This window comes from Sceloporus occidentalis, unplaced genomic scaffold, assembly GCF_023333645.1.
Source record: "Sceloporus occidentalis isolate IW3139 unplaced genomic scaffold, rSceOcc1.0.p SCAF_2, whole genome shotgun sequence".
In the NCBI taxonomy this organism is placed as follows: Eukaryota; Metazoa; Chordata; class Lepidosauria; order Squamata; family Phrynosomatidae; genus Sceloporus; species Sceloporus occidentalis.
Window position 1 is genome coordinate 136,582,761 of NW_028316982.1, and position 26,329 is coordinate 136,609,089.

A 26,329-nucleotide genomic window follows, 5' to 3' on the forward strand; every position below is an offset into this window, starting at 1 on the left:
CTTGATTCTGCAAACCACACACACACACACACACACACACACACACACTTAACTGGGAGCTGTGCTATTCTATACCCTTGCTTATACTTAGGTGGGGGAAAGGAATAGTTCCCTGAAGACCATATCTTTAAGATATACTGAGAAAGAGTGTCTATGTACAACATTATAAAATACATCCACACAAGGAACTTATTGGCAAACTGTAAACCTTGAAGAAGCCCATCAAAGAGTTTCTTTTGTTACCAGAGTTCTGACATAAAAAGTACCTCCCTACACATTATGTTTTCACTATGTGATTTTCTTTAAGGGAAAGAGTTCTTGGCTGGCGGTGAAAGAAGCCATAAATAGTATTTATGGAAGACTGAATGGGGTGAGGAGAAGCTGAGTTTCTCACAGAAACTATTTATTGTAAGTATCCTTTAGGCCAAGGAAGAGAAGTATTTCTGCCTCAGTGTGGGCCAGCCTGAAAATATTTCCTGTTGCCATTTGTAAAGTTCTTTCCACTTGACTGAACCATTCGGAGCGGTTTATTTTGGTGTCATTGGCTTAAACCACAGATCCTGTTGCATTGATATAGTTGCTTCCCAAAGGCCATCTATGGATGGCTTTTTGATTTGTTGTCCCAATGGAGCTTCTGTGGAGCACAGGAGGCTGTGGGTGCTGGCAGTCCTGTGTTCATTGCCTACTATTTTGCACCTGAGCAAATATTGCTTGGACTTAGGCAGCTGATCAGCACAAGGCAACTTCATATGTTCAAAGTCAAGGCAGAGGAGGAAATAGTTTTCACTGGTGTCGTTCCCACTTGGGGTATAATCCGTGTTCTGATCCGGCTCTGCCTCGCATTGCAAAGTGATTCCAAAAGGCCCCTCATTCTCATTATGAAAAGGGACCTTTTGGGGAAATCGCTTTTTTGCTGGAAATGCTTGTCGATCCCATTATATGGAGCTGGAGAAGGCGTTTTTAAGGGCAGGGCTCACCAGATCAGAGTTAGTGTTACTTTTGTGACCAATTACTTTACAATTTACAAGTTACTTTTATTTCTCTGACTGCTACCACACTGCAGAATTAAAGCAGTTGGACACTGCTTTCATTGTCATGGCTCCATCTTGTGAAATTCTGGGGTTTATAGTTTACTGAGGCACCAGGGCTCTCTGACAGAGAATGTTAAATATCTCACAAACCTACCAAACCCAGAATTTCATAGCATTGAACCATGACAGTTAAAGTAGTGTCAAACTGCATTAATTCTGCAGTGCAGGTGCTACTTCCATTGGTTACATTTTGCTTTTCTTTCAGTGAACTCAAGGCTTTCCTCCCCTTTACTTTATTCTCACACCTCTACAAGATAGGTCAGACCAGAGCCTGGAAAGCTTAGTTTTTAGGACTACAATATTCAAAATGGCACAACAGAATGATTACTGGCTATGCTAGCTAGGGCATCCTGATGTTGTAGCTTTCAAAAGTAAGTTCCCTGAGTTTTAGATCAACAGAAAGAGACCATGAGAGTACGTGACTAGGCTATGCTCACCTAGTCAGATTTTTTAAAAGAAAAGAAATATAAATAGTAGCCACCACATGGTTGGGTTAGATCAATAGAGCATCAGAACTATAAGGCGTGGGGAGGGAGAGTTTAATTTATCCCCAGCAATTGAGTCTTCTTCCCATGAGCCAAAATACACTGCAGAAATAATCTTGTCTGAAACTGCTTTAACTGCTCTGACCCAATCCTAGGGAACTCTGGACACTGTAGTTTTATGAGACATTTAGCCTTCTCTATCAGAGAGCCCTGGTGGCACAACAATCTACAGTTCCCAGAATTCCCTAGCACTGAGCCAGAGTAAATCAAATGGTCTCAAACTGGAATATTTCTGCCATGTGTTTTGGCCCAATACCAGTAAAGTTGCAGGTTTACTTTCTGAAATAAATAGCAGTTTTGGATGGTGTTTTATCATCTGTGAACATGCCAGGGAGAAATAAACTTGTATAATACCAAGGCTGCTCAGGGACCCCCTCTGGCTGACAGTCATGTTTTCTTTTATTTAAAATTTATTTTATCGTTTGTATTCACATCATTATGATCATCATGTCTTGCTGAGCCTATGTTCTAAACTTAAGGGCATATGAATAACAATAGCCAAAGTATCAATGACATTGATAACTAAATGAACAACCCATAAAACCCATGTTGAAAGCAGACATTCTGGACAGCTCATATACTTCTCAAAGATTTTGTGCCAAAATCCACAGTCCTTTCATTGGGCATGCTCTTCAGATTTACTTTTGAAGCTCACTCCAGTTTTGATCACATCACTGCAGTAGTCTGTCCTTTCTCATCATTTTCTTTGATGGTATTCCATACCAAATTGCTTCATTTCTATCCCCATGAAGTCTGTATAGTCTTGCTAGTTTCTAAAAAGTGTAAAATCATCCTTATCTCAACATACCCAAACTTGCAACATGAGTCAACATGCCTACACATATTTTTCTAGGGTCCCTTACATAACATATGGAGATGTTAGAAAATGTAGCGTTTGTGGTATAATTTTGCCAAGACTCCCATCTCCCAGTGGATATCGATTCTGAGGCTTTGGGTGAGAGCAGAATTTGGAAACAGATCTCTCTTACGAGGATTCACCCAGTTCTAGTTATTCACACCAATAGTTTGCTTTAGGGCACAGGCACAGAATGCAAAGTCCTCCACATGTTGTTGAGCTGCAACTGCCATCAGCAATAACCACAAAGCCCAGATGCATTTAGTTCAGCTGCCAACATGTCAGAGAGTGGCTGTACAGTCAACCTGTCCAATAATCTACTTTGAGGGAAATCTGTCTCCATCTCTTCCTACCAGCAAGCATAATTTCATTACAGGGTCAAGTTTAGACATTCTGTTGTTCCACAACTTTCAATGGATCTCACTGAATAGAACTTGCAAAGCATGTGTGGTCTACACTAACCGACCTATGATGTATGCATTGCAGGGCCCTTTTTAGCTTTCAGGTGTGAGATGAATACTCGTTCTCTATAGAAAAGACCCTCCTCATTACAGAGGAGGTTCTAGCCTTGCATGTCTTTTGGTTGGGTGCCTTCAAGTCATTTGCAACTTATGGCAACCCTAAGGCAAACCTATCACAAGGGTTCCTTGGCAAGATTTGTTCAGAGAGAGATTGCATTTGCCTTCCTCTGAGGCTGAGAGAGTGTTTCCCAGTGGGTTTCCATGGCTCAGTGGGTATTCAAATCCTAGCCTCCAGAATCATGTCCATCATTCAAAACACTACACCACACTGGCTCTCTTGTAACTCTATGGTGTACTTAATGTGATGGAACATTAGAACCACCAAACAGTTTTTAAAGGGCTCATCAGCCCAGCAAGAGATCATACACATGAAGCTGCTGCTCGTGTGCTGCAGATTTTGAAGTGCTATTAAAACCTAGCTCATACAAAGAACTGGGCTATTAAACAAAAGAAAGAAAAAATGACTATAATAATTTAATGGTATGAAAATCCTCATGAAACTAAATATCACTAAAATATAGTACTACAGCAAAGTCAGAATGAATTTACATTCTCACTATCATGCTGGAGTACAATGCTACTAAATATATGAATATTTAAAAAGAAACCCAAATGTACTTTGACCAATGTCTTCACCATTGGTTTAAAATGTGTTTTGCTATAGTCGCTGAGCCAAGAGAAATAGCTTAAAAATAAGCCTGAAACCTGTGTGAAAATAATTAAGGAAAAATAAAACCACCAGTGGAGAAACTAATGAAAATATTCTGAAATAATGCTCACCCTCAAGTTTAAGTATTCAAACAATGAGAAAAGCTCCTTTGGGGCTTTAAAATATTCAGCCATGAAATAAATGAACCAGTGTTGGAGATTATCCCAGAGAGAACTCTTGTAGAGATAATCTTGCAACCAAACCTCTTGATGGATAACAAGAGGTAGATTTGTCAATAATGGGTTAATTGGCCTGTTATTGTAACAAGTACCTTTTAACATTGATATATTAACTATGTTCGTTGTGAATTTTATTTGTCGGTTTCATGATTCAGATTTGTCTGTTTAACAATTATTGGGTTGGAACAAGCAAGGATATACTTTACACCTGTTCATCTTTTGTTTCAAGAGCCTCAACTTGTTTGTTTTCAAATAGCAAATCAACATACCAAAACACAACTGTGGGGAGCTGGACTGTTAAGGATCAGTAGAGGTTTCCTTACCAAATCTATGGCCTGGTACATACCTTTAGGAATGTCCGGGCTGGCGGTGGCTTATTACCCTCCGAAAGGAAGCCGCAGCCACAAACCACACGGTTTCCCTCCGGAGTAAAAAACCTGTTTCCAGGTTCTTTTTTAAGTGCCAGAGTGACATTGTGAGTGTGCCACTGCTGCACTCGCAACATAAGCAATGTGTGGAGCCATGCAGTTGCTGTGCAGCACTTACATCACAATGGTGGCGCCTGTGTACACGAGATGCCGCCATTAGTACGCTGCCACTCCATACTATGGTTAGGGACTGTGCGGTTGGTGCATGGTACCTAACCCTAGTATCACCACTGCCATGCCCCTTTCTGATTTCAAAGTAGCCTATGGGCATGAACAAGCAGGCCAAAATGAAGCTGCTTTGGGTCACTTTGGAGGTATGCTAGTTAAATGACACATGCACCTTAAGAGGCCAGAAGCGGCACCAAAGCTGTGTTCCAGTTCTTAGGACTGGAGTGTGGCTTTGGCGCAGCTTCCAGCCTCTTAGGACACATGCATCATTTAAGCAGCATACCTCCAAAGTGACCCGAAGCAGCTTTATTTTGGCCTGTCTATCTGGGCTCTATCACAAGTTGAAATGGGACTATGGGGTGAAACACACGGGCCAAATAAAGCAGTTTCGAACCACTTTGAAGGTGGGGCATTTAGATGATGCATGCCTCCAAAGCGTGTGGAAACCACACTTTGAGACTAAACATTGGAGCAAAAAGAACCTGGGATGTTTTAACTTAGCCCAGAAAATGTGCACCTTTGACCCTGCATATAAGCACCCTGACAGCAGAATGGAGTGGTCCATCCTAACCCAAACCCTAAAGTTACATATAAATGCAGCAGTGCAAGTGAACATTTAAAAAGGATAGAGTTCCTGTACTCCAGTGGTCGAGGCAGCAATGCAGAAAAGTGAAAGTGTGACACCTTCAATGGATATAAGTACAATATACACAAACCAGACAGTCCACCAGGGGGGCATGGGGTTAAGGGGAGGTGAAGGGGGCATGTAGAGGAGTCTTCATGATTGTATTTTGCCAGTGTTTCACTGGGCGCACTGATGATCTGATGTCCTGTACCACTGGAGAATTTGCAAGTGCAACTGTGTGGCTATTCAAAGGGGCAGCCATCCAAAGGATAGCATGTAGACAGCAGGCAGTCACCAGTGGTGTGTTTGTGTGAGGGTGTGCATGGATCGTGAGGAGATGACAAAGAAAAAATTATCCAGCAGCATGGCTTTATGCTGTGCCATGCAGTCAAGTCATGTGCATTCGGGCCACCTTGGGAATGGCTAGTGCATACAGTAAGGTTTCGAACTGCTTTTGGAAAAAGCAGGTTCAAGCTGCTTTTCCCTGCCCATCTGTTCTACCCCTATGAAAATACTGATGTTTCCTTATCTCAAGATGCTTAAGCAAGAGTGAGGTTTATCTCTGCAATATTAGCTAATGAAAAGATAGGATGGGCAAAAAAGGATGAGGAACAACAGCTGCATAATGCTTCCCAAAGAACTTTTTTTTTTAAAAAAAATTCACATCTGACTTTTGATGCTTTATCCAGGGAGTCTTTTACTGAATCTGTTTATCACTTTCTGCAGTTTGTCTGTGTCAAACGATTTACTGCTGTGCAGCTCTTCTGAGGAAAAACAAAAAGAACAAAATGCTCTGATCCTACTTGGGAGACTCTATAATCATGATGGAAAAAGCCTCCCGTATTTCAAAGGTGACATTAATGAGAGGTCACCCTGCTATATTATAGAGTAGAATGCTCTCGGTGCAGATATTGTAAGGAGCAAAGTGACACTGCAGTCTGGGTGATGTTCTGTTTCAATAGGATTATCCAGCAATATAGAACTGCCAACTGTAAAACGATCTCACTTAAGAGATAAGCATCTGGTGCTACAAATGATGCAAGACAGATTTACAATATTTTATTTATGTACTTGCTGCTACAACTGATGCAAGACTTTTGTAAATTGTAAATTAATGTTTTGATAGGATCTTTTAAAAATTACTATAAACTGCCTTGGATTACATTTTGAGAGCAGGGATCGGGCTCTAGGGAGGAAGTTCCAGATCCTGGGAGTAGCCATTGAGAAACCCTCTCTCTTGTTCCCACCAAACAAGCCTGAGAAGATAGTGGGACAGAGAGAAGGACCTCTCCAGATGAACTTAGTGCTCTAATGCGCTCATAAAAAAACATAGCTAAGAATCAAAGAATTGTACTGAAATGTTACTAGGAGACATAATTTATCCAGCTACTGGTGTTCCCGTAGTATACCTAAATGGAAAGGGCTTCTATAGGCCCAACAAAGCTGTTTCTCCTAGCTGTGCTGATAGTGGGGTGAAAAACAGTGAGAAGTAACATTAGTGAGAATGAAAATTCTGTATTAATTTATTCAGAATCCCCATTCTGCCTCAGTGCAAGTTTAATGTGCCCCAGAACAGCAGTAGTTTGCACCAAGCAGAGAGAAAGGCCTAGAAAGAAAGATGGAAGCAAGACGGTATGGAGAAGCATGCATAGACCACTAAAACCTGGAGAATTACATTGCTGAACTAACAATGCTATATCCTAAAGCCTCTTTAATATTAGCTGGGGATTGTAATGCAAGAACTGGACCAAATGATGCAGATTTATATTCGTATAGACCACTAAGAGCTTCTAATATTGTGCACAATTAGGTCTATGGATGGTAGGTTGAAGCAGAGTTTCAAATTATACACAACTAGGTGGATGATAGATTGATAATGTGTGGTGTTTTGTAACAGGTTAGCTTAAAACAACACACTTCACACTTGGCAATTTTGTGTATTATTGACGTTGGGAAAATTCCCTCCCAGGATCTCATGACTGGCCAGTGGTCTGCTGGCTGGTGGATTCTGGGATTTTTGGTCTTACAACAGAGTTTCCCAAGCTTTGCATCTCCGTTTTACTTTTGTATTTTCATCTTCTTGCAGTTTGGCACTCAGTGCTCCAGACAAGGAGCCAATACAGCAAAAGGGACCAACCACCCTCTAAATTTAAAAGTTCTGATACCATCAGTATTAGAAGCTCCACTGAAAACAGTCAAGACATTCTTTGAAGTGAAATAGATTAACATACCCATTTTTCTCATGGGGGTAATCAAATAATGTGGCATAAACCTGGCTCTTATCAATATGATGAAAATCAAGAGCCTGCAACTACTCACTAATATATGCCAGTATTAGAATACAGCAAGAGCAAAATGTTTAATTTACAAGCTTTCCACAACCTCACAGTTTGGGCATCATCTGCTTCAACTGACATTTAGGTTTACTTTGAAGAAATCAGATGGGTGAACCATGTTCACTTTTTCCTGCTGACACATATTCCATGTTAGATATTTATGTCACATTCGAGACAATAGGTTTGCTGAAACTTAAAAAACAAATAGGATGAAGTGAACTGAATATTCTTTTTATAATAATATGTCAAGCTCCTCCTCATCCACTCATCCCAGGATTCAAGGCACACTCCTGAACCAGAGCAGATTCCTCAAACAATTGGACTCAGAAGATCCATATTATCTTTCCTTTCACTCCATTTGGCAAGAAAGTCCCCTGAATGATGGAACTTTGATGAAGGAATTGGCCTTGGATCTTCACTGAACCAAATCCTCTTTCTGTGATTCCTCCCCTCTTCTACAAATATATTCACACATGGCATAGAGCAAGTAGATGAAGAAGATTGTGCTAATTTCCTTTTATTTTTCAGCAAGACTAGGTGATTTTTCTTCCACTCTTCTCTTCTATCTTCTACTCTATACAACCTGTAGTCTTTTGTTTTATCTATATGTGAAAACTGAATTTTTCGAATACACGTTATTGATCATACAAGTTGTTAAGGCATCCTGTTTCTGTTTGTTGTTGTGTGTCTTCAAGTCATTTCCGATTTATGATAATCCTAAGGCAAACCTATCATGGAGTTTTATTGGCAAGGTGTGTTAAGAGGAGGTTTGCCATTGCCCTTCCCTGAGGCTGACAGCATTTGACTTGCCCAAGGTCACCCAGTGTGTTTCAGGGCTGAGCGGGGAATCAAAACCTGGTCTCCAGAATCGTAGTCCAATACTTAAATTATGCCATGCTATTCCCAACCTAAGTACCCTAAAGGCAGCAGATCCTATCTGATCTAAACCGGGTCAGCCTGGTTAGTACTTGAATGGGAGAATGAATACCAGCTGCTGTAGGCTATATTTCAGAGGAAGGAACTGGCAAAACCATTTCTTATACTCCTTGCCTAAGACAAACCTATATAATTCATAGGGTCACCATAAGTTGATGGGCAATATGAAGGCACACACATACACACAAAGGCATCCTATAAAGATACTGTATTATAATAAGCATAAGGATGGCAGTCCTGAGATATACTTTGTGGGCATTGCTAATCCACTGTTCTTTTGAACAAAGACAACTGGAACTATTTTTGGTCCACATTAAAGGAACACAAATTGGACATGTCTGAACCCACATTTCATCTATAAACCATAATAACTCAGAGTTGTCTACATAAAAAAATGGGATCTTGTGCAAAAATTGTTCATGGATTAGACTGCAGGTGAGGAATTTAAAAGCTTGGTGATAATGGAGTGAGGCAGAACTCTACATTTACAAAAGCATGTGGAAATGGTTAAACTGGAGCTGTTCTTCACAACATTTGTTCCCGGGGCACACCACTGCATATTTCAAGTGGGCACTGAATGCTTGCCTATACTGCATGGGCAAACTTTCAATAGTGATATGACTTGGAAACAGCCATACCCCTATTGAAGTGGTATGACTTGGAAACAGTCTTGCCACATAGTGTCTTTAAAACAGGATTCAACCATGCAAACATCTGAGATTTCTTGATGTTTTATTTTATTGCAACAACTAGAATTTTGCTTTGGTATTTCATTCCTTAGCACTTTTAAAATCACTTGGAAAGGAAAAAAATATATACAGTATATGTTTGGCTTTCATGGGTTTTTCTTCTGTTTATTTTGAACAGCTGGAAAATAGTGCAATAAGGTAGGTATTTTTGCACACGTCTTTAAATATACAAGACACCTGTGGCCATACCAAACCAACATCACCTACCATCATTTCCTTTCTGACCTTTAAAGATGTCATTTAAAGCAATTTTATTTCCAGTTGCTTCATTCTGCACAAGATGCAATTTCAGTTCCCCAAAGTGAAATCAAGTAGCACATTTATCAGCTCTGCTTTCCAACCTCACTTTTCTTACATGGTTATACTTGTTTGCTCTCTGATATAACACATATCCAAAAACAAGGGAACAGCAGCCTTTCAAAATACATTTTATTCCTACCTGATCATCAGGATCAGTCTGTAAAGATAAGGGGGAGAAAACCAATTTGGATTATGAAGTGCTTTATCTGCCTTTTAGGAGGTTTAAGTTCAAGCTTTACAGCCATTGTAGCATGATCGGCCAATTGAGCCATACTTTCCTAGATGAAGATACTATTTCTTCAGAAACACAAAAATATTTATGACTTCAGAGACTGTTCAAAGTTAAGATTGGACATTTCAACAAACATTATATTAATGGTCAAAAATACATGAACTGATGGGAAGAAATGTAATATTGTAATTCAGGCCTGGTTTTGGGACTGAAACAGCCTTAGTCATCTTGATCATCTGCTAACCTTTGTTAGCAGAGGGGATATATTTCTGAATTAGTTCCAAGAGTTGGAGCTGCGCACTTTTGTCTGCAGTTTATTCCAGAGTGTGGCATTTTGTGTCTTCCTTCCTTGAAAACTCAGCTGCGGTCCCTGTAGAAAATGATCTTACTCCTAACACATATGTGAAGCTATTGGGTCTCGTCATTAGAGTATTTGGAGTAAATGAGTGCCACTAGACATATACCCAGGTATATTTCTCTATTAAATTTGAGCTGGTTGTGGGCATGTACAACCTGAATCAGTGCCTGGATGCATTAGCATGCTGGATGAAGGTCAACTAACATGGAATATTGATAAAGTGCAGTGGTTAAATGACAGTACTGCAGACACAACATTGGTGTCTTGGTGGCCACAATCTTGTGGTGCAGTGGTTAAATGACAGTACTGCAGACACAACATTGTGAGTTCAATCCCAGAGGACTCCATGTTGACTGAGCCTCATAGATCGGTGAAATGAGTACCCAACTTGTGGGGGGCAATCGGCTTTCAGATTGTAAACCATTCAGAGAGTGCTGAGTTTACTATTAAGCAGTATAGAAATGTAAATACTATTGCTATTGCTGTGTTGTAAGGTTCAGGAGTTGTGCAATTTACCTCTCTTTTTTATCTAAAGGGCTACCACCCTCTACTCTAAAGAGTAAAGAAATAAAACACAAAGCAGGAGATCAAATTTACCAGATTAATTTGAACTGCTCTGTCTCAATTTTGGGATAAAGAGTACCTTCTACCACCTTTGGCTAATACTTCATTTGGCTGATCCAACTTTGGCTATGATGGCTAATGGATGAGAGCAGGGCTTGGATATGTCTTATTACATGAGTCCACTTGAGGGCAGTTAACAACAAAAACAACCAGTGCATTTTTCTGAATTTTGGTATGTGTGTGGCATTCCACATGACTCTAGATGTACCCTGTAGATGATCCCAGTACCACCTGGGTGATGACAGGCAGGTTACACCAAGGCTACCTGAAAAATATCAGTCCAAGGCAGAAAGGCAGTTTGTGAGTTGCAAATGGGATCATCATCACCTCCATAATCAGAAGAATGGCCAATGATTGCCTAGATATCTCACCTAATGGGCCAGCTAATAACTTAATCCTCTTCCCATTTACCTTGAATATTGCCAGGCCAGATTACCTCACCCCATACAATCTAACACCTTTGCCATGCAGCTAGTTTTAGCCCTTATAAACCCCTGGAAATCTCCCCTCAGTGTGTTAGTTTGGATTTCATGGGGACACTATGTCACTGTGATCTCCAGTCTAGTTCCGGCACTTCCATTTACCTGTTTTTGGAATGGCTGTGTCCCACACCACTTCACCTTATTGGACTCCGGAAGCAAGCCCCATCCATAGTATCACCCGTCGTTCTGCCTAAAAGTCTATTCCAAGCTAACCCTTGATTTCCTGAGCCTTGAATGAATGAGTGTATGATAGTGAATTGCTGTATGATTCCCCCACTTAATAAACTAATACTTTAATTGGAGAATACTACCTCTGCATCATTTCTTGGATTCAAACATTAGAAAATTACAATGTGCTGTACATGGGACATCCCTGAGACTGGGAGGTTAGAGCTAGTACAGAAAATTGTAGCCATGTAGTTCTAGAGAACTTCCTTCCACACGTGTGACTCCTGTGCTGTCCAACCCCTGTGATTTTCAGTGGTATGAGCCTTGCTGGTTTATAAGGCCATGAACAGATCAGGGACAAGTTGTCTACAGTGCTTTGCAGAGGTATTTGTTGCCTTCACTGTTTCCACAATTTGTTGCATGAAAATCCAACTGCCATTGTTAATGATTGACAGATTCAACACTGTGAAGCTGCAAAATAATGTTATTATGGCACAAAAGAAAACAAAACCAAACATACACCTCTTGGTTGCATAAGAACTCACTCCCCTTTATTGTGACACTGTCATGCCCTACCTAGAGGAGGCCTCTTCAGGCAAAGAAAGGAGAGCCAAGGTAACAGGCTCTAATTGAAGCCACAGGAGGCTGGCAGTCCTGTCCTGTCATGACACTAGCAGTAACAGAGCCCAGGCCATGCCCTGCATATTAGGAGGATACAGACACACTGCATCCTCTAGGGTGTCATAAAGCACACATTGCAGACAAATAGGTAATTCTCTGGTCTGCTTTAAAAGGGAAACAGTGAGCTAACTAGGGCTAATTTACTGTGGGTCAGCTAAAGCCACTCCATGGCTCAACAAACCGCTCCTGCGCTGTCTTGCAACCTGGTCTCTGATGCCTTTGGCTTTGTGCATCACTGACCTTTGGCAGGTATATTGGATTTATCTTTCTGGACGCACCAACACCCTTATAGACTCTGGACCTTGCTCAGGACTGCTTTTCACATTTGGGCCTGACTGCCTGACCATGCTTCAACTTGCCCTGAAACCCTGCGTATAACCTGGAACTGGCTTGCTTTCACCTATGTTTCCGTAGACTGTTAGCTACGCTTACCTAGACACTTGCCAGCATTACGGATATGCTCAAGTTCTAGTGCAACACACTACCTCCAGAAATCACATAAATAGTTGGAGTCTACGTGCAATTCCAGTGGATATGTGGAAATCAGAGTATGTGAATATTTTGGCGAGGCATTGTAAATAATTTATTTATCTGCCCCCTCACTTTGATAGAGGGGAGGGAATAATATGGTTAGCTTCATCTCTTTATCATCATAATTATAGTATATATCAGGGGTTGGAGATTGTGCACCCTGAAGCTTGTATGCGGTTCCTTGAGGCCCACCATTGTATTTTTTTGGTGGGGGAAGGGTGACATTTAGTTAAATTTTCACCTGAAAAATAAAAAGATCCAAATGCACCAAAACAGCCCACAGATGCAATGGTTTGATTTGTCCAGTCCCTCCCACTCTCAAAGCTTAGAAAATCTGCATGACTGAAATCAGCCCAAAATGACAATTGGACATAATGTCACTTCACTTCCAGTATGACTGGAACACAGAGATGCATCTTAGAGGGGTGAAACTTAGCCCTTGACTTGGTATAGCTGCCAATCTCAGGAATATGATATTTGGGGTAAGGCAGTAATTCTGGAGTAGTGCATTATATGGCTTCACATGTGTGAGAATTGTATTTGTTTTGTCACTGTCACTAAAGCAATGAAGAATAATATATATATATTTTCCAAAATGAATGGATTAAAAGTACTTTTTGAGCCACTACTAATTTCTTTCAATAGCATTTCAGATTATAAAACATACAGCAGTATTTCAAGGACTTAACTATCAGCCCTGTTTGCTCTTAGTAAACAACATCCACTACCAGAAAAATGTATGAAAATCCAAAGCTAGGAGCCAACCAACCAAACATCTGGTTCCGTGAACCCAAGAGGCCTTAAGACTTGCTTTTATTGCCATCTACCATGGTTTTCAAATAGTTTGTTGTATGACAAGTCGTTGTACAGAAATTCAAATTAAAAAAACATGATTAGGTTACACAAGTCCTAGGACAAGCACAAACAGCTGTTTAAATCCTTGCTAAGATTGCCTGTAGTTTAGATGTCTACTGTGAATGCTATTTTCAAATTTGTTTTCTTTTACAAGGTAGATACAAAGTATTGAATTTTTTCCTGCTTTGGCAAGGTTTTGTGAAGCTTAATGCAAGGAATGACAGTTCCCATACCATAAATTGGTTTGTTCTTGCTTTTTATTAAGATGCCCAAATTCCCTTTGATGCCATTTGATCATCTTTATCAGTGCAGTCAATGAAATGAAGGATTGAGACCAGCAAGATCAAGAACTATGTTTCAGGGACTGGGCAAACTGGAATATAATACTCCATTTTTATCATTCGTAGTAATCAAATTTGGGCTACTAACAGTTTCTTGTTCTAATATAGCAACTTTGCTCTAAGGCAAGAATAGCAATTCTGCACAGATTGCCTTTCACTACTTTCTTACTACATGAGGAAATGTTATCAAGAATACTTTTAAAAGTCTGTTGGCATATGCAATCCAGACTCCTGCATGCACTCAGGTATACAAGAACACACCAACTTTATTTTTGATCAGATGCAAAATACTACCTTTGGTTTCTAGACTTTATGGAGAGCCTGGCTTAAGCAGATAGACATCCAAAGAAGGTTTGGAGGAACAGTTGTTGTTGTGTGCCTCCAAGTCATTTCTGATTTATGGTGACCCTAAGGCAAACCTATCATGGGGGTTTCTTGGCAGAATTTGTTCAGAGCGAGTTTGCCATTGCCTATCTCTGAGGATAAGACTATGATTTGCCAGGTAGGTTTTCACAGCCGACTGAAGATTCAGACCCTGGTCTCCCAGTGACTTAGTCCAAACACTCCACAATACCTTACCTGGCTCCCTTGGAAGAGATTGCCTGACAAGACATCCCTCTTTCTGTAGACGCTGCCAATTTCAGGAAAAAAAATGTGAGGATAAAGAACAAAGCAGGATATCAAATTTATCTGAAGCAAAAAGCCCTGGAAAAAAAACAAGACTAATACAGAACTGTTGCCATAGCAAAAAGGATTTATTCTGTGGTAATAAACATTGGCTTAAATAGAAGGGCCTTAATTAAAAGGATGAATACACAATGAAAGCTAGCTACATTCTGCAAATGTTGTTCATTTAGTTTTGCTGGGCAGATATTTATTAAAAGAATTTTGATCTCCCCTATCCTCCCAAGCCACTTAGGGAAAATATCTATTTTATATGAAGAGCACACTCTCACTCTCTCTTATACACACAGACATATTTTTTTTCTTGGTGATAGGACTTGAGGAAAGGATTTTAAAAAACTTTTTGTGTGTATATATATATGTGTGTGTGGGTGTACACACACACACACACACACACACAGTATGCATTTCCATATGTGGTTGTTAAAACTGGGGTACACGTAAATGATAAATGTAGATCTTTCTAAATGGACATGTACTATTGACTTTGTTCCTCCCTTATAGTACAACAACTCTATGCTAATAATTTTGGAAATAACTACAGGTGGCATGAAACCTGCTTCTCCTATTATAAAACATATTTGGTATTCTACTCTTTAGTGTTTTATCAGATACCACAAAGGATGTGCAGATGTCACCAACCATGTCAATGACCCTATCTTAGCCTTGCATGTTCTTGCTACCCCCTACTAATAAGAATGAGGAACATCTGGCCCAAAGGACAAAAATGGCACATGGGGATTTTGCATTGGATTTAAAAACTGCTTGTTTTTTTTCTCTGAAAAGTGGCTATTTAAAGCTTGAGAAGCTTAGAAATGAGCTCTGCTTTGCAGTTTGTGCTAGACTCTTATTTCTGACCTGATATGCCTGAAATGGTATTTACTCCCAAGTAGATGCACACAAAATTGAACTCTGTTTTGCATGCTTTGTGGGCTGACTCAGGTTGATAAAAATTACAACTGGTCCCATCTACTCTGCCTGAATCCCTCACTCTAAATTTGAGTTCAAGGGTTCTCTATCAGTGCAGCAAAAGGTAAGGTACCACACCAGTGTGTTCCCTTCCATTGTCTGCTGATTACACAATAGAGGGGAAACTTTGAGCACAATGGTATCCTATCATTTCTTTTTCCAGGATTTACTGCGTGATGGAGAGAGATCAGATGCTGCTCTTAACTACTACCATGTCTCTCTTAAGGCCCTTAATGACAGGAAAAGTCACAGGAATCATCTAAGTGTCTAGAACAGAATAGCTGGACATTCTCTACATTAGAATAATTTCAGTGTTGCAAAGGCCTTTTAAAAAAAGAATAAACAGTGCAAGAAAAAATATTATAAAGCAATATATTAAATTCAGCAATCCCTACAAGATACTAATAAGGAATTTTGGGCAAAAATACAGTTTATTCTCTTTCACATGAAATGCATTGTGGCTTTCTATTTTTATTTGTACTGGAATAAATAAGGCTCACCTTTTAAAAGCATTTTTTGGCTTTTTTGGAAAACATTTTGAATATTACTAATCACTGTGTCCAAGTAACCTGCAAGTATGATCTGACAAAGCTTGTACAAACTAATCAAATGTCTTTATATAATTAAAACTGGAATCAACGTACTGTTATAGCGATTAGATATCTCCACAGAGGGGTGCAACTGATAAATGCCAATAATGATTCATTATGTGAAAGAAACTAAGACTCTTTGATACTTAGAAGGTTAACATTTTGAACCAGCAATAGAAAACTGTATTTTATATTTCAAGTTTGAGAGTAACTACATATTGAATATACATTTCATCATACATTTACACATAAAGTACCACCTGTTCATTAAATATAAACAGATGCACTTCAGCACATTTTGGCAACCATTTACACCTGTACAACTTTATAAAGCATCAGTGTCAGTTGGATGCAGACTCAGTAATACTTAGAGGAAACCCATTAAAACCAACAGAATGAAAAGTAGTCATGACTAATGCTTCCCTGATTTTAATTAGTCTACTCTAAGCATTACTAAGTCTGGCTCTAGTTCGGTGTATTGCACCCTGCTTTGCCTCTAAAATTTCAAACTGCCAGCAACAGAATATATAGAATATACATGGTTTGATAGTCCTTTTAAAAATACAATAGAATGGCTTAAAATGGTTTTAAATGACACATATAGTAAAGAAAATGTCACCCATTACATTTAGCTTCAAATTGCCTTCTAGCTAGTAGTAATAGAATGAAAACCACATTGCCACATTACAGTGATATAAAGAACTATTTTATATACAGAAAAAAATCATTCCCAATGTGTAGTTCAATATATAATAGTGAACCTAAGTGTGCATATGTGCATCATGCAAAGTGTTCTAAATATGTAACAGCTATGAAAATCCTATTTGAGGCACCTATTCCAAAATGCAGGAAACACCCGATATCAAGATGGTGCCACTTCAGAAGGCAAGTGGAGATCAGGTGTTAGAAAGCTCCTCTACACTGCATATACCTTTGCATGCTGTGAAAGCTAACATCATAGAGGTGTTCCACCCACCCTAAAAGTTAGGAATGTACTTTAAAATAAAAAAGATTGCAAGTATTTCTGGTGTGAAGAATTATTCCTCTTGTATTCTGTAGTGATGATACATGCTTTTCCTGAGCTTCTGGAGGGACTCTCATTAATTGATTAAGTGATGAGAGAAATTACAGGGCTCGCAGTCTTGCTAACAAAGCCTCCACTTCAGGAATTGCTTCTCCTTTAGGGACAATGCAGGCAGGTTCCATTTCCTTCCCTCTGTCACTTCTTCCATTACTGACATCCTTTTTCCCAACAGCTTTCTTCTTTTCTACAGATGAATTAGCTTCCATTTCACGATGAAGCTCTTTGCGGACTGGATTCCTTGTTGAGCTTCCATTCATATTGTGATGGAAATGTAACTTTTCTGCTGGCACTTGCTGGTTTCCTGTAAGGATGACCAAAGGAGGAAAATATATTTATTTATTTTAAATATTTATTGCTTGCTTTCCTGTCCTAAATCAATGGTCTCTAATTCAGTAGCAAACTCTCCTCACATAATAGATGAAGACCACTATTTATTTTAATTTCAGCTCCCATATTGATGAAAGGCTGTGCAAATCTACATGTCAATTAAATGAGAGTATGTGTGGTTATTGAGGAGGCTGACAAATGAAAAGTGGGGCAGATAAGAACACCTTGAATATCAACACACACACACACACATGTATATGGTACTGAACTATATGGCTAGGATCCAAAGAACTATGTCAGACAGCCTAGTAGGATTTTAAAAGCTTTTCCTCCTTAAGACTATCAAACTGCTGCATTACCACCTTCTTTTGAATGTCCCTTCAGTTTCACAAAGTGGCATAAGAAGGTGATGTTGAAGAGACACAACCCCAGTGCTCTCTCGGGTATATGGAAGTGACTTATATTTCAGATGCCAGAGCAGGAATGCTTGCCAAATGTTGAGCACTCATCACTCACACTGAAACCAACATCTAGGAACCTTCAGGGTGAAGAATTAATCCTAAAGGAAATAAGAAGTAGAAGCACAATTTTCTCTTTTAACAGTTTAAGTCATGAGAGTACACCAGAGTTGCACTGTAGGAATAAACAGGAATAACTGTGGCCAAACCCCAAAAACAGGGAGCTTTTACATTTGTTGATTCATGAAAATGAAAAAGTCCTTCCAGATTTGCAGGATTTGTCTATGGTTGTGACATATGCATAAACTCTTCAAGGAGTTTATAGATAATATACTAGGAATTATGTACTGAAATTACACATGAAGAGATTTAAGAGTCTTCTAGAAGTAGGGATCTTAAAGTTGTCTCTCATTTCAGACAAAGAGCCCACTCATTTGCACTAAAGGGGCATAGTGAAGGCTGTTGATGATTCGATAACTTGTATAGTGATTTGAATCTGGATTTCAGTGATCTGTATCCCATTTTCGTTCAGCATAACCTAAAACTCAGACATTTGTCCTACAGATAACATGAAGAAAATTTTACAACAACACGTTTTCCTCCCATAATGAATATATTAGCTTAATTGCTAATTAGCTTACTTGCTGTTCACTGCTATGATCTTTGGAATAGTGGTATATAAATAAAACAAATTATTAATTATTATTATATTACTATTTCAAATGAATAAATGCATCGTTTTTTCTCAGTTTAACTGATGGAAATCTTGAGTCTAAATTGATTTCTATTGGAATGAGTATGAACATACAAACATTATTTATTTATTTAGGTTTAGTTTTTATTCCTTAGATGAAAATAATTACTAAAGTCTTTCTTTTTTCAAGTTAATTTTGTCCACTTATCAGTAAAAACTGGTGCCCAATCCAGCTATGAACTGTTTCACTCTATCAAACCAAACCCCATCTAACCCAGTATCCCCTTTCCAACAGTGCCACATGCTCCAAGAATATCATAATCCATCTCTTATTGGCTGCCCCAGAATGTCATAAATTAAGAGGCAGAATGAAACTTCAAATGCAACTTAGTATTTAAACAATGCACAAGGCAATTAAAAAAAATCAAGCTATTCTTCCATCTATCTGTCTTTGAGTGAACCTTCTGACAGATCTCTAACTTTTTTATTTTTTTTAAAAAAAGCATATTCAATATTCATGTAACCTTGAACAAGGCCTGAAAATGGCTTCAACAAACTTGACATGACATTTAGAGTTTTTTGGTTATTCGCTGAAAGATGTTCCATCATCCCAATAGTAATGACTTTGGAGCACAGGCAGTCACTCATGACAGTGTGTTTTATGTGAGTGCTGAAAATCCCTACCGAAAACAGCTTGTACATTAAAAGGCTGCTGCTGAAGATATTTACTGCACTGTCATTCCCTGACCAGGGGCTCACAATGATGGATGAGTTTTTTACACAGTTTCCTGGGCAATCTCAACGAATTTTAGAAGTATGATCACCTTTTGGCTGTTGGGAGAAAATAAATACCCCTTTCTATCTCTTCCTGCATCAGGGGGACAATTGTAACTTACAGCCTAATAAAGGAGGAACAATTTTCATTTGGCTTGTTTACTACTTGAGAAATTAACAAAAACGTATAACCAGAATTTAACGCAGATGAGGCGGAAAGGAACAGTCGGAGACAAGGCAAAATGAAGTGTCTTTTGAACTTACAGAGAAGAATTTAAATAAACATGTCAAAGGAGGACAGATTCTGGAATAGTCACATTAGCCTGAAAAATAACCATCTATGCAGCTCAAAACATCAGAAAGGCCCTTCACACAGGGAAATTAATGTTTAGTAATGTTTAGTAGCTTAGAAGGGTGCTTAACACTTTATGGTAAATTTTATATTTAACACTTAACCCTAGTAGACTTTGGAGGGCTGTACCTGCTCTCAGGGAGGGAATAAAAAGCATTTAGCACCGCTAGGGGGCATGTTTGGGGTTTCAAAAAAGGCATTACATGGGCCTAAATTGTCCCAGTGACCTCTAAAATGTAGTAGAAAAGCACTATCTGCCCATTAGTGGGCATTTTGGAGCATTTGGGGATAAAAATGCTTTTTGAAAAATGTTGCAAAACTTATTTTTGATCCTTGACTTCACACAAGGTGGAAATGCCCTCCACATCCCCTTGAATGCATTCTGGGAGCCATTTTTTTTTAAAGTGTTTAATATTGTTTTATTTATTTTGTAAAAATTGAATTTTTGGTTGCTGGGTTTTTAAAAATACATATACATTTTTGATCCCTGGGGTCCACAAAATTGCCCTCGAGCAATCTGTGGCTTGCAGGCCACACTGCCCATTCCTGCCTTAAAATAAAACAAGACTGTGTGTGGGTGGGTGTACCTTCGAGTCAGCTGTCAACTTATGGTGATGCTATGAATTCCATAGGGTTTTCTTAGCTGGGGAACACTCAAGGGTGGTTTTACTAGTTCTTTCCTCAACATGCATGTATCCTATGTCCCAAAATTTGTGTCTCAAAACAGGTTGTATGCACCACCATTACTTCCAGCTAGCAGCAAAATTCAAAATAATACCACTATAGGTTCTGCCCACATATAGATTAAAAATGCATTCTCTACTACGAGTTTTGAATAGTTTTTGTTCAGTATGATACTCTCATTCCAAAGGTGCATGGTAAGGTCTGACAGTTTATACTTTGTTAAGTTGATAGCAGTTTCTTAATGTATTTCCAGCTCTACACATTCTATTCAAAGATTTTTTGCCTTAGGTTCCCCCCCTTTTCTTCTTCTTTTCTTTCTTGCCACTTCACTTTTGATTGCTGGGAACTGTATTTGAAAGCCAAGTTCACTACATAGCTCACAGCTGATTCACATTTTATTTTTTTCTGACTTGGATATAATTACTCATCTCAAGAAGTGGGTGTTAAATATAATGTGAGAGGAACTGTGAGCGTTTCTCTCTGGATATATGAATCACGAAGCAGATAAATGTAATAGCTTCCCAACAAGAATACCTGTAGAGAAATAGATACTTTTGGTAATCCATACATTACCACTTACTCGCTTTTGCCTCATGAATATTAATCTTCATGTTGAGACAGGTAAGGCAGCCCTCCTAAACAGCTATATCTATATCACTTTCTGCAGATTAATGTCTTTGATAGCCAATGGCTAGATGTAGATTGTGGAAAGGTATCAGATTTCCACCACGAGGATCATGATTGCTGAGGATTAAGTTTATGGGATCAACTAAAAAAGTACAACATTAATGTACTGGGCACAGGATCTTGCTCCCAAGCTTATAACAGCTGTGCACATCTCCATCAGATGAATGGGAAAAGACAGAGTGCACTCATAGATCTGAGGCTTTGAATGACTATGATTTCTGAGGATATTGCCATGCATCTGAAAGAGGGATTACACATATATAAATATGGAAATGCTTAATATTTGAAACACTCTTTATCTGTATTATCTGAGTAAAGAAATCATGTGCAAAAACTATGTTTAAAGTACCACTATCCAATTTGTAATTCTAATCTATTTTTGTATCCCGACTTTTAATAAATTTTGAATAGTTTTAACTCCATGAACTATTTTTTTTAAAAAAATACATATTTCTATATTTCATGTTTTTGTCCATTTTTAATTTGTACTGGTTTTAATAATTTATAATCCAGTATTGGGAAAAGGGCAGGATAGAAATGAATAGTCATCATTATCATCTGAATTGAATTAAAGAAATGCTGTTTGTCAGAAATAATATTTTAAATATGGATGAAAAGGGAATCTAGGGAGCATCTATGGACACACATTATCAGTTTTGATCAGTCTCTCCTTGCTGTAACTTTTCTTTCTTTCTTTCTAGCATGAGACCTCACAGATATTGAAGGCACTCACTGCACCTCAGGTGACACTTTATTGTGTAGCAAGATAAAGCTGCCAAATTGTCTTTCATACCAGAAAATGGAAAGATGCTCCAAATCTTTTAACATTCCGTTAAAGGCCACTGCATTTAAATAGATGATTATACATTAAATGAATATGAACATCATATCCAATATGATCCAATATTAAATAATTATGAAATAATTAAACTCACAGTTCCTTCCAACAATGGGATGCCACCCAACAACTGGTTCTCAAGTTCTGATGTATTTACATTTATTAATATTTATACATTACACTTTCCCAAGATTCCTGACATGTTCTTCATGATGAAATAAACAAAGATTTCCATCAGTCTGTTCTGCTATAGTGTATTATACACACTGATCTCCTAGTGTGAGGACAGAATGCAATATGTGTCATACCCCAGGCTAAGATGGATCACAGCAGTAGCACCATCATCATTTTCTCTTTGCTGGGTGTGTGCATGGGAGGGGGGGGGGGGGAGACAGAACGAACCAGTGTCAAATGAAGACAGCAGAAAGCTTACCAGAAAGTTTATGCTTTCAATAATTCTGAGCAGAAAAGGCCATCTCATTTGGCAATGCTTTTCTCAACCTGTATGACAAACTATTACATTAATATCAACATCCTTTGTATAATGATTACAGGAGTCGTGTCTCCTGTTACATCTGTTCAACCTGGAGAGCTACAAGATAGCTATAGTACAGGTGTTCAAAATCTTTTTTAAAACAACAATACTGAAGTAGGAGTCAGGGCACAGTTATCTGTAGATCATATGTCTTGAAGGTACATTAGTGTGGAACAAATAATAAAATGCTAACATGCAAGTAACAGTTGCACAAACACTTAACACTTGCTGCTACTGCATGGCTGGTGCCAGGTGAACGTCTGCAACCTTGAAATGCTTAGAATGAACCCCACCCTGAATACTACATTCTTCCTACATTATTCAGCAATCACTCTTCCCATAAACTAAGCAGATGCGACAGAGTAGGGTCACATTGTCAAAGTGTTTCAAGGAAGAAGCTTTATGAGCTGCTGACAGAGAAGCCAGGAGAACTGAGGTGGTAGAAAGATAGGAAGTATGAAGAAATGGGAGACATCATAACTGACAAATGGAAGTCAAAACATGCAGTATACATGAAAAGCAGAAGACACAGAAGAGAAATAAAATGGCCAGTCTAATAAAGGCAAAGACCTGTGTAAATATAACAACTAAAATGTACTCTGGACAATGTAAAGGAGATAAATTTGATCAACAGTTAACAAGTCCAAGGCTGATACGATATGATAGCAATTTTAATAATAATAATAATAAATTTTATTTCTACCCCGCCCTTCCAAGGATATGATCAGGGCGGCTTACAAAATTTATAAAAACATTTCAATACAAAGTTAAAATTCAGTGTAATAGTTAAAAACATTACTACAAAAACAGGAACAGGAAAACAATAAAATAGGAAAATACACATGTCAGGGGCAGAAAAAAAATGAAAAAAGTTACATCAATCCAGGGTCAGTAGGGGAAAAAAAAGGGGGCAGGAAAAATAAATAAACAAATTAAGGTGGGAAGGCCAGCCGGAATAGATATGTTTTCAACTGTTTTTTAAAAACAGCGAATGAGGCGGCGGAATGAATCTCTGCAGGGAGCTTATTCCAAAGAAAAGGGGCAGCAATAGTAAAAGCCCTCTGTGAGGTCCGTGTAAGGTTGGACCTAGGGACCTCCAACAATTTAGTCCCAGAAGTTCTGAGAGTGCGAGGCGGATTATATGGGGAGAGGCGGTCCTCCAAGTACCCTGGGCCCAAACCATTTAGGGCTTTATAGGTCAAAACCAACACCTTGTATTGAGCTCAGAAGCGAATAGGCAGCCAGTGAAGGTCTTTTAAAATAGGTGTTATATGGTCCGACCTGGAAATACCAGCGACCAATCTAGCTGCCATATTCTGTACCAGTTGCAGCTTCCGGGTTTGGTACAAGGGTTGCCCCATGTAGAGCGCGTTGCAGAAATCCAATTGAGAGGTTACCAAAGCATGTACAACAGATTCTAGGTCCTTTCGGTCCAGGTAGGGACGCAGCTGGCGTATCAGCCGAAGCTGATAACAGGCACTCCTGACCATCGCATCCATCTGAGAAGTCAGCTGGAGCGATGAATCAAGGAGCACTCCCAAGCTGCGCACCGAGTCCTTCAGGGGGAGCGTGACCCCGTTCAGGACCGGGTGACAGATCTCACCACCAGAAACCGGGGAACCTATCACCAGTACTTCCGTTTTCCCTGGATTCACGCTGAGTTTGTTCTCCCTCATCCAGCCCATTACCGACGCCAAGCAGGCGTCTAGAGGAGAGATGCCATCCTTAGTTACTGCATCAGTCGGAGACATAGAGAAAATTATCTGGGTGTCATCAGCGTACTGATAACACCGCGCCCCATGTCTCCAGATGATCTCTCCCAGCGGCTTCATGTAAATGTTAAATAGCATAGGGGACAAAATCGCTCCCTGAGGGACACCAGATGTCAGGGCCCTCCTATCGGAGCGACAGTCCCCCAGCTCCACCATCTGGGACCTGCCCGAGAGGTAGGAACAGAACCACTGCAAAGCAGTGCCCCCAATTCCTAACTCCCTCAGGCGTCCCAGAAGGATACCATGGTCGATGGTATCGAAGGCCGCTGAGATGTCCAAGAGCACCAACAGGGACATGCTCCCCCTGTCCATGCCCAGACGGAGATCATCAACTAAGGCGACCATGGCAGTCTCTACTCCATAGCCCGCCCGGAAGCCAGTTTGAAATGGGTCCAGAAAATCAGTGTCGTCCAAGATCGACTGAAGCTGGAAGGCGACTGCTCTCTCGATCACCTTCCCCAAGAAAGGTAGCAGCGAGATGGGTCTATAATTGTTGTGAAGCAGGGGGTCTAAGGAGGGCTTCTTTAGCAGGTTTAAGGTAGCAAGTCACTCAGGAATGATTTTTGTGTGTGTGTGTGTGTGTGTGTGTATGTATTTGGTTTCATGTGGGATAATGTGATTAATTCACAAAATACTTGAAGTTGCCCACCTGTATAAAAATGAGGAAGGCAATTTATCACACTAAAGATATATTTGATTACAAGTTCCACTGTCTGAATTGTACTGATGAGAGTGGCAGTGCAACAACATTTAGGGGAACACCACAGTTGCCCAGCCTTAACATACAACATATGCCCATCATCTTGCTAGATTAGTACTGTCAGCTTTCTTCTTGGAGTAATTCAGTCTCTCAAGATTAATAGCTTCTGAAATGAAATCATCTATTGAATCCCCCCCCAAAAAAAAATAACTGACTTTCCAACTAAGTTACAATATGTTATTTCTTTAAAACTGTGTGCATAGATTAAAAAGGAGTTCAGATTAGCTCTAGCATAGCTTCAGTGGTGGTTTGCTAGCTGTGTTTCAGGTGCATCCATATATTATTGTGGCTGCTAGTGGAGACCTTGTTATGACATTTTCTTCTGGAGACACTGAAGTGAGGTTCATCTGATTTTAAGAACTGAGTTCTTGGAAAGCATTCAGACTGTTAATACAGCTGCCAAGACAGGAGGAAGAATAAAAATATTTCATCATAGCCACAAACAGGAAAGGTATAGAACTTAGTTATCTCCTTAAAATAACAAACAAACAAAAATACAGGAAGCTCCTACTTATCCGATGGGTTAGGGACCACAGCACTGTGAGAAAGTGGAATCGATTGAAAAGTGGAGCCAAGGCTTTTTTAGCTTGCTACTTGCATTTTGACTGCCTAAAAACATAAATAATCCACTATATATAACTTTTGAATGTGCACAAAAGCTAAATTATCACACTATATAAATTAATTAAACTAATCATTGAATGGCTTACATTCTCCTCTGGACCAGGTCATAATAGATCCCGGATCACTTGAAACAGCTCAGCTGAACTATTTCGTACAGCTGCAATGGTTTTAGCCAGAAAAGCCTTTTTGTTATTCCATTTCTTCATATTCTGTCTGAACAGTAGCCTCTTGTCTTGAGTACAGGTACATTAAAACCATTAAATGTTGAGGCAACTGATAAAATACAAGAAATGTATAGATTTTGTTTTTTTAAAAAAACCATTTAAGATGGATATTAACTAGACTAGCTAATATCCCCACACCTTAAATAGTTAAGTCAAGATTAACACAGTATGAAGAACTTTGAAGGCTCTGACAAAGATGTGAACAGTACCTGGATATAAGACCACCATCAATACCATTAATGGTTAGTCTTGTCTTAGGAAGGAAAAGGATACAAGTATGCAACGCAAATTAGCTGGTACCAAAGCCTGGAGTGTCTAATTGCAAAATATGACTTAAAATTTAAATATTTTTAAGTAGGAAATATTATTCCAAATAGGATTTCAAACCAAGAATGCCAAACACCTTAAGAAAAATACAAACATCTGTGACTTAATTCAGAAGTATTTTTAGTTCTTGGTAGAAATTCATGTAAAATTTATTCAGTTTGAATAATTTACTAAGTGCATTTCCATAAGTATCATAAAAAGCAGTAGCTAATAAAAAGATAAATACCTTAA

General features: G+C 39.1%; 1 protein-coding gene across 1 annotated transcript in view; it reads right to left on the reverse strand.

Annotated features, from left to right (window-relative positions):
- Window positions 1-16,077: 16,077 nt before the first annotated feature.
- The window catches only part of DIAPH3 (diaphanous related formin 3), a 123,474-nt gene continuing 113,222 nt past the window's right edge, over window positions 16,078-26,329 (reverse strand). The window contains exon 28 of the mRNA XM_089507954.1: window positions 16,078-17,343. Coding sequence (XP_089364080.1) covers window positions 17,084-17,343 — 260 coding nt within the window. The 3' untranslated portion in view covers window positions 16,078-17,083. The remainder of the gene's footprint in view (window positions 17,344-26,329) is intronic.